Genomic DNA, 9,422 nt, shown 5'->3' with positions numbered 1-9,422 from the left:
TTGGGGGGTAGACTTACCACCAAAAGTTATCTGCAAACAGTGGTGCTTATGTTTAGCTTCCTCTCCTCTGCAAAACTCAGCAAAAGCAGACACGCCCATATAATAACTCCAGGACCAGGAAGGATCCTGTTAAAGCAAAATTTAAAAAAAAATTGCTAATTCATATTAATTAAAAATGCAATTGTTTCATAAACTGCTAGACACCATGCTATTTACCGCTGGAGTATTATGGCCTCCAACCCAAAACTGTCCATAGCCACGTCCAGCACGCTGCACCTCCTTTTGAATCTCGTTAGCTTGATTGGCACTATACACAGATGCAAGCTGTCCTCCACGATTCTGACAGTTTTCCTACAGCGCAGACAAACAGACAGAATTAAGTGACCAAGAAATTTTACATCATTAATGTACTCCAAGCTTTCATAGTATACTTAGTGTAAAAATCAATATCTTTGTTACTTGAGCCTCAGCCCAGGTCATGTATCTTGGAACAAAGAGGAGGCACTGTTGACTGTGCATACTCCATCCATCAGGGCAAGATGGAAACCAGCCACCAAAAGGGTCGTCTGAGGACAAATGGACAAGAAATGTTGATATTGAGCTGCCAGTGAATAGTTAATCTGTTGTCACTCTTCATTTTTTGGCTTTTATGGGAAAAACTAAAATAAATAAATATTGTTATATTGCATCTGTTGTAAATGGTTTCATTCAGCAGACGTCTGCATCGGCATGGGCTGAAAATGTTTTACTAATGTAGAGCATGTGCTCTTCTAATTTTTTACAGGTGGATCATCGAGATATTCATCCTAAAATAACCATCTTACATTCACCTGGTACAGGAGGAGCATCTGTCAAGGGTATATTACTGTAAACTGGAACAGTTGCAGGCACAGCTTCAGCCACAGACAAGAAATAAACAAGAGAGTTAAAACAGTATCATAAATTCAGTACCACAAAGATAAAATGCTCATGAACAATTAACACTTAAAAAAATCAGACTGATTGAAACATCTAAAATCTGCTATTCTTCAATCACGTTTTGTATGTAAAATCTAAAAATATCTACACATTTGCCTTTAAATACTCACAAGAAACTTGGGCAAGAGCCATCATGGTGCACACAAGCAGAGGCACAGTAAGCGCCTTCATCACGGAGCCTTAACCTCTCATAAAGACCTAAAGGGGGTTTCATTTGCATTGGGTTTACAAACCAGTGGTGAGAACATTCATTTTAATGAAAAGAAAAAACTTTTGCAATGTTACCTTCTGTTCTTCTTTCTTGGTCTCAGTCTGCAGATCCTGTGTGGGGAGCTGAAGACTGCTGGTCTTAAATATGCCTGTTCACAGGGGGGGACAAGAAAAGAGGTCATACATACTCATAACACACAAAGAAAGAAAAGCAAATATAAATTTAGCATGAAAAATGAACCGGGGCTTTTACTGGCACATAAACGCCCTCATCCTGTGTCAATGAACCTCCGGAAGATCACCTGATTTTTCTCCAGCACAAGCAAAGTTCAGTTTATAATGTTCATGTTTATTCAAGGATTTATCAGTAAAGAAATGTGATAGATTTGTGTTTGAATATGAGACATGACCCAGCACCAGCCCTACCATCCACAAAGAGGCTTTATTATTTAATCCTGTGATGTCTGCAATTCTTTGTTAAAAAAGCAGCAGTTAGACTAGACACCCTGCGTATCTGTTTACTTTATCTTTGACCTTTTCCTCCAACTCCATTCTTTTAAATGTTTTCTCCCTCTTTTCTATTTCTACCCTGTCTTTCGCTAGTCTGGCTTATTATTGCAATCAACTAGAAAACCACTCTGATAACAGTGCACATAAAAAACAAACTATGAACATGTACTGTGTATTTCTCTCCTCTGTGAATTACACACAATATGTTTGTAGCCAATGCTTATAATAACAGACGTCACAGTCATGACTTGCATGTGTTTAAGGTCCCTGTTTTGCATAAACTGTACTTGACAGCTTTTCTGAGTACCCTGTGTCACCCTACCCAGAAAAACTTCCCCACCCATATTTGCATATCCAGTATTTGATATGAGGGTGTCTGTTGGTCAGTGTAGCAGGATGCAGCAACAGTGCCAAACAGCATTATAGTAAACAGTTACCCTCCAAACTGCAGATGATCTTTGGCGGAATGATTTGAAAAAGATTATTTAATTGTTTCGAGGTTTAATTCACCGTGTTGGTTAAAGTTGATTTTTAGAAATAACATCTGACGATTACTCCCATTAAAATATAATCTCTTAGAGTAGAGTTATCTAATGTGAAAAGCAACTCCTTACCTTGCATTATCAAAAATAAACATGTCTTTGCATTTAGGTTGTGAACACTGATTAGGTTCAGCAGAATATGTGTAACCTATGACACATTTGGAAATCATTTAAATAAACTGAACCAGAGAGTAAAACTTGTAAAATAAATGACCTTGAGGATGTTACTATTTACAACATATGTGTATACACGAATATTTATTTATTTTAGAACATCCTGTTCCCAGTCGCGCCAGCACCAGGTTTCTTTTTCTGTTCTTGGAAACACAAGCAGAGGAACTCTGTCACTGCCACGTATTACTGGAGCAAACACAGCATCTCACATCTTCACTCTCTATCACACACACACAGTAAGTGCAGAATGATTAAAGACCCCAGTTGTGTGTATAGCCTGGAAATAACTAATTTTCAGTTCAAACATGCAATATTCTTATACCCAGTCTTCAAATCTTAATGGATATGTATGAACATAGGGTTATATATGCTTCTAAAAGTATGTACTTTTTAGTACATATCAGTATGTGTTTATATATTGTATTTTTATTGTATTTATGTCAGTAAATGTCAGTGTTAAATGTTAGCTAGATGTCAGTAAAGTGTAGATAACAGGTCAGATTTCTTAGCCCTCCAGATTAAAAGTGTAAGGTCCTAGTTATAGTGGCTGCTATAAAACATATGTGTTTTAGTCAGCCAAGAGACACAAAAACAGTCCTGTGTGATACTACAGATTTTAGTATTGATCTGATACCAAGAAAATACAGAGGCAGTATTGTTGATGCCAGTACCAATACTGATACTCTTAACCAAAAAAAAAGGCAGCTTGTACAGGAGAGCACTGTGTCATGATTTTTATTTCTATTTGGAAATTATGAACATATTTTAATGGCCACTAAAATCCTTCATTTTGAATTACAAGCTTCCAGGCAAACGTGGTCTGGTAGTTTGTGGCTTTAGTAGGAACAGTGTTGAGCATTTGTGAGTAATGATGTCACTAGAGGGAAACAAAATATCAGAGTGACAACCGCCTGCTCTTCAGTGACTTACCGTATCAAAGTAGAAATTGCGATATAACCACACAAAGGTTCTTTCTCTAACTTTGAGTGGTTTAAATTCCTTCAATCTTACTACACTCTTGGTGTCTTCTCTCAGTATAGCAATCAACAATCAATTCTGTTAAGGAGATCAGGTTGCCTTAATCTTACTACATTATTAAAATAATCTTGTTTTCTTTAATGTTCTTAAACAAAAGTTAAAAAGAAAAGGTTTGCATCATGTTTGAGGTTGATGTCTTAAAATATCATATCAATAATGCAAAAATAAGGCTCTGGCTAGACAGCAGGGCTCTAACTGTTTAAGCCTTCAAAAAAAAAGAAAAGAAAAAGAAATCACCCGTAACAGTAAACCTGAGAGTCTGATTTACTCATATTAATGTTCAAACTAGAAACAAAAAACAAACAAACAAACCCTCCCCCACAAATTTTACATTATGTGGCCTTGTAGCAACCAGCAAAACATGTGTTAAACATGTACTATAGCGTCACTGATAGGTTTGTAGCTTAAACCTATTCGCTGGAACGTTGAAGACAATATAATTACACAGCAAAGCAAGACCCAAAGTAGGCAAAGTTCTTCATGTTACTCATGCATGAGGGAGACCTGCCTGGAGCCAAGTGTCGTTCCACCACTTGACCCCCGTCAGACTCTCAGCCAGGTTCCCCATAGCACTCCTTTTATTGTGGTTACATGAATATGCATAGGGTCATTAACATATAACATCTTACATAGGTAAACATGTGAACAAAGGATTGTGTGTGTGTGTGTTTGTGGGGTCAGAGCGTGACCCCATAAATGACTTCCCTAAACCTACTGGTCTGGAAAGTCCACCAGTTCATCTAAACAAAAGGCACTCAGACTAAAACAGATATAGCCACGTTTATCCTACCATAAAACAATAAAACAAGGTACGACCTCCTCCCATGCTCCCAGGATGTAGGTGTGGATTCCAGAACACTCTGGAATCTACACCAAGCCTTTGCAGCCTGCTAAAGATCACACATTCTATCACTACACAATTGATTATACACCTCTAAGCATATATAAGTAGATATTTCTAAGCATAAATGACAATCAACATTGCAAAACCTAACATTCCCCCCTTTTTGACCTTTATGCTAGAAAAGTTCCCAGTTATGATCATCTAATGTCTGACAGTGTCAATGCAAACATTTTTATACACAGCATATGTCAATCACCCTAAATTACTGTAAAAGTACACAGTTTAACAAATGTATTAGCAGTTATCCCATTCCTCATTGATGTCATCCAATGGCAAACTGCATCCTACGAGCAAACAAATGAATTGTTAAGTTAATAGTTAAAATAAGAAAGTAAGATTTTCAAAAACATCTCAGCTTGGTGGTGCTCCTCTGGGCGTGCAAATCACATGTCTCTCTGCAGAGTGGTTTAAGTTCTGCAGGGCGTCATAAATGTCTCTTCCAGTTGTTTCCATCACTGTCCATAGGACCAGAGTCCAAATGTATGTAGAATAGACATTCAAACATACCAGTTAGTTTTGTTGTTTGTCAACATGGGTCTCAGTTATCTTGAAAGCTGCAGACCTCTTCAGCACTCTAGTTTTATGGCCTCTATCAACCCCCATCACCTCACTTCAGGCCTTCGTCCTGCGAGGGGGATACTTATGACTCCTCCATTGTCCATGCTCTGCAGAAAAAACCCTCTGTGGAAAGGGTGCTGGGTCCAGTTATCTTGCTGCTCTTAAGATCCCAGCAGTCTTCAGAGTGTCATCATATGCACAGTACAGTGACACAGCATTAGGTGATGTTCATAGGAAACTGCTGTCATCACCACCATAGCTTCTGGTTCCTGTGCTCTTCACAGAATCATGATGTCATCCTTGGACTCCCCCTGCGCTGTCGATGGAGCTTGGCACGCTCCCCTCATCCTTCAGGTGCCCGTCTGTTGTCCACAATCTCCTCTGTTGGCCTCTGGAAAGCCCCCTTGGCACAGCGCTCATTCCAACGCAGCTTCAGTTCCTTGCTGCGGCTCCGGAATCTGATCTCATGATGGGCCCAAACAGCTCGACCTTTGACCTCAACCACTGCCTGGGCTGTCAGCTATGCCTGGAATGGTTCTTGTTTCTCACTGGGCCTCTGGAGATTTCTCAGGAGATCCCTTTCAGCAATACTCTGACTGCTGCACCTATATTTCCTTGCTAGGAGGAAAAACTTCTATTTGGAGAGCATGTCAACAATCATCAAACCACATTCTTTAGTTCAGTGAACTTCACTTATAGGCCATCAAAGCCTCATCTGAACATGGATGCTCCACTTGCATAGGTTTAATACCCATAAATGAACTGTTAATCACACAACAATAATAAAAAAAACATTGTTTCATGTTAATCCTGGACCCCTCCTCTTGACTCATGGACACTCCCATGAGTCAACTCATCAAACCTAGATTCCTGTCTTAAAGAAAAAAGGTTAGCTAGATCATGTCTCAGGCAACAACAGGGTGTCTCCTCTGGAGTAGCTCCGTAACCCTGCAATAAAAGATGTTAGTGTGTTTTGCATATTAAGTTTGCTTAACACCCGGCTCTGCCAGGAGCCTGCATACACACCATCATGGCCTGGAAAACAAGATCTGGAAGTGAAATCAAACTTCACACTTGTAAACAATTGTATCATAAGAGTAATAAAGCATTCAACATCAGCAAGACAAGTGTCATGTGCAGGTTTTCTCAAATCAGTAAACTACAATTATTTCCATAATTAGCCTCAGACATGGATCATCCCATGTACTCAGTTAATATTAATGTAATCGGTGACTTCCCTTAAGCAAAGTCACTCCACTCATGTATCACTAGGAGCTCAAAAAACTTATTTGTTTTTCTTATGTCACTTGTCCGCTTCTGCCGAATCCTCTACATGTACTCTTAGAAAAACAAACATTAGCAACACACATTGACCATCCCGGTGGTCAGACGCAGGTCGACAGGTTCCAGAGGTGCTATAAAAGGACCATAAAGTTAACCATCCATAGCTGTGGACAGAAGTGACACTAGTTTTCAACACAGGAAATTTCTCACATGTTATTCACATTGTCAAAGTAACCTTCACATTTTCCCAAAACTCAGTGCAACAGCATCACCACTCATAACCTATAAACACAGTTTTCTTCACACATAAACCCAGAAATCCTGTAGTAGGAAAAAACATCAACCAGCTGTCCTGGTATAAATCACATGATCAAGTCACATGAAGAACTGTAATGCTGTAGAAAAGAAAATGCAAATGTTAGCGCTGCGCAGATGTATACACTCTTTCTCACAGTTTCCTCTGTGAGCAACACAAGGTAGTGAATAACACCCCTGGTAGATGCACAGACACAGAAAGTGGCATTTAAAAGGTTAAATTGTCACGCAACCTCGAATGTTGCTGGCATCTTACTGTACCTTTAAAAAGAAACACACATAGATTCATCTGCACCTTTGTCAGGTGGGGGTTAACTTCGCACAGTCGTGTTACATCAGTAAAGTCTTGTCAGCTTTCACTCATTCATTCATACATTCATTCTTTCTTTGCTGATAGTGGAACCTATCGTCGCATTTAGTTTCCACTCTCAGCAAAATGACGTCATTTCAAAAAGAAAAAGAAGAACTTTAGATCGGATTACCTCGCTGAATCCTTTTTGGGCAGGAACTTACTTTCTAATTGTCCCAGATAAGTGACTTTCTCCCAAGCCCATTTTAATGTGGAGAAGCTCACTTGTAACAATTTTCTCGACGACGTGTCGTACAGCGCTTTCTGTTCTAATCGTGCAGATCTACTCAAACAGAGATTATCGAACAAAACTTTCAGTGCACAGTGAAAGTAACAAAATAAAAAGGCCTTGTTAAGTCATGACACAAGCTCCTCATCTCAGGAGGGTAAATCATACCATTAGCATGATTTATCATACCATCATACTAATTGGCAGGCTCAACTTCACAACAAAAGAAAAATCATCAGCTAGATTCACTCCAAACCAACCATCAGCTGCACAACACACAACATAAGCCAGGTCTGTGCTTTTCACTCAGTTAGGCCACAGACCCATTTTATTCAGTTTTCCTTTTTCCCTTCATCATAAAACATGTGACATGTTGTCATGCACTTCACAAAAGAAGTTTGTTCTGACGTATTCAGAGTTGTGTATCTAGGTACAGGATTCACTCGCACATCAAAACAGGAAACTCAGTGTTTTAGAGTCTCCACTCAACACACAACAAACTCCAACACATCTCATTCACTCGTGCTAGAATTCAGTCACCTTTCCTTAATCTAAGAACAATCAACAAATTTGCATATCAGCTATTAACCCACTAAGTTGGCAGGACAACAGAAATTCATGTTCAAAATGTTATCACAAAAATAGAATTCCCCTCATACAGTAAATTATTTGTGCTGCATCAATCAAGCAGGAAGCATCTCCCAATTCACTATATTAACAACTAAATTTATTGTCTGATTTCTGGGTGATCAAACCAGAATCGTTTTTTTCCACAAAAGTTAAACTGTTGTCCTGCAACTAGAGAGTCAATTGTCAGCATTGGATAAATTCAGTATTTGATAACAAGTGTCTGTTAAATTCACACTATTTTAACACTGATGAGAGACAACACGCTGATCTTCATTGCATGTGTGTTTGTGTTATTAGGCAGGTTTAATGCATGTCTGTGGAGCTGCATCTCCAGCAGAGCATGTTCTTAAAGCTGCCTTTCCTACACACTTCTCTGCTATTATTTGATCATTTCTTAACTGATGTGCTATGAGTCCACTGGTCTTTGCATCACTTCTCATCACACGAGGTGACTTGGACAAGATGATAAAAAGACTCACATGCTCAAGATGTTGTCTAATCTTCATGAGCTCTCTTGTGTTTGTGTTAGTAGGGTTAATGCATGTTTTGCTTGTGTGTGTGATTTTGTATGTTTCTTTTTGCAGTGTTTCAGACTCCTTCACAATTTTCCAACTTAAGCAGTCAGTTTTCTTTTCCCCAGGTTTGCTAACCCCAAGTTTGATTTCCCATATTGAAAACAAAATTCCTATGTGTTCTCACCACTGCTGTCACTCTGTTGTCCTCTCCCACTTCAACAGTCCAATAGCAGGCAGTTCTCCTTCAGCTTTGTCCTGTGTTTCACTGTCTCTTCTTGCCATTTTCTCCAAAGGTGGCAAATGTCAAACTCCAACAGTCTCCTCAGTTCTCCTCAAACGTTCTTTTCACATGCACAGTGAAGTTGCAGCTTGTTGGAAACACAGTGCCATTCATCCAATCAGGCAGGATGATGGGTTTGCTCTTCTTCTCTGATGCTGTTTGTCCACACTGCTGCTGCTTGCTGGGAGTCTTTGCTCGGGAGTTTTTGCTCAGGACTCTGCTGCTGTCTCTTTATCTGCCATGTTATTGCTCTTTGGAGCTGCATTCCTTGTCTTCAGGGAGGAGTGAGAGCTCGCTTGTGAGATTGAGGGACACATGGAGCTGTAAATAAGTTAGCCAGAAACTTGGCCTGAACATTTCCAATGATGTTAAACTATAACTTTCTTCCGACCGCTGCATGTGGAAAATTGATTCAGGTCTGCTTTTCATCTGAAAGTGACAAACTAAGACATTGTCATTATTGTCATCACTGCTTAATCAACACACATCTCTCTCTCTGTTTTTGTGAACTCTCCTTTCTTAAAAGCAGAAAATGAGATAGTAGTTGTTCTTGGCTGATAAACACAAAACCTTTTTCCTATGATTATTTTTCATTTACAATGTAAATTTTGTCTCTTTTGTACCTTTTTTTTTTCTCAATAGCTGGTGACCTGCAGAATCACCGCTCTCACAATCAGAGGCAATTACTTTTACACAGCGCACAAACACTGTGACGTCAGACACATTCACACTCACTTTTTTCATCTGCATAAATAAATCATTTGGCCAATGGCATGTGCTATGGTGATCCATAAATATGATCACAAGTTTATTTAATTATTTTTTAACCCAACAAAACAAATAAACAAAAACATGATGCTGATGCTATGAACTCTCTACACACATGAGTCAAGATGCAGGAAAACT

General features: G+C 39.1%; 1 protein-coding gene across 1 annotated transcript in view; it reads right to left on the bottom strand.

Annotated features, from left to right (window-relative positions):
* The window catches only part of LOC146522988 (type-2 ice-structuring protein-like), an 88,443-nt gene extending 87,016 nt beyond the window's left edge, over positions 1-1,427 (bottom strand). The window contains exons 1-6 of the mRNA XM_085142822.1: positions 1,264-1,427; positions 1,089-1,176; positions 831-893; positions 460-566; positions 217-351; positions 18-126 (exon numbers count right to left, since the gene is read on the bottom strand). Of these exons, the coding sequence (XP_084998948.1) occupies positions 18-126; positions 217-351; positions 460-566; positions 831-893; positions 1,089-1,149 (475 nt within the window). The 5' untranslated portion in view covers positions 1,150-1,176; positions 1,264-1,427. The remainder of the gene's footprint in view (positions 1-17; positions 127-216; positions 352-459; positions 567-830; positions 894-1,088; positions 1,177-1,263) is intronic.
* Positions 1,428-9,422: the final 7,995 nt, after the last annotated feature.

The sequence above is a fragment of the Neolamprologus multifasciatus genome, chromosome 3, assembly GCF_963576455.1.
Source record: "Neolamprologus multifasciatus chromosome 3, fNeoMul1.2, whole genome shotgun sequence".
NCBI lineage: Eukaryota > Metazoa > Chordata > Actinopteri > Cichliformes > Cichlidae > Neolamprologus > Neolamprologus multifasciatus.
This window is presented reverse-complemented; position numbering and strand designations above follow the sequence as displayed.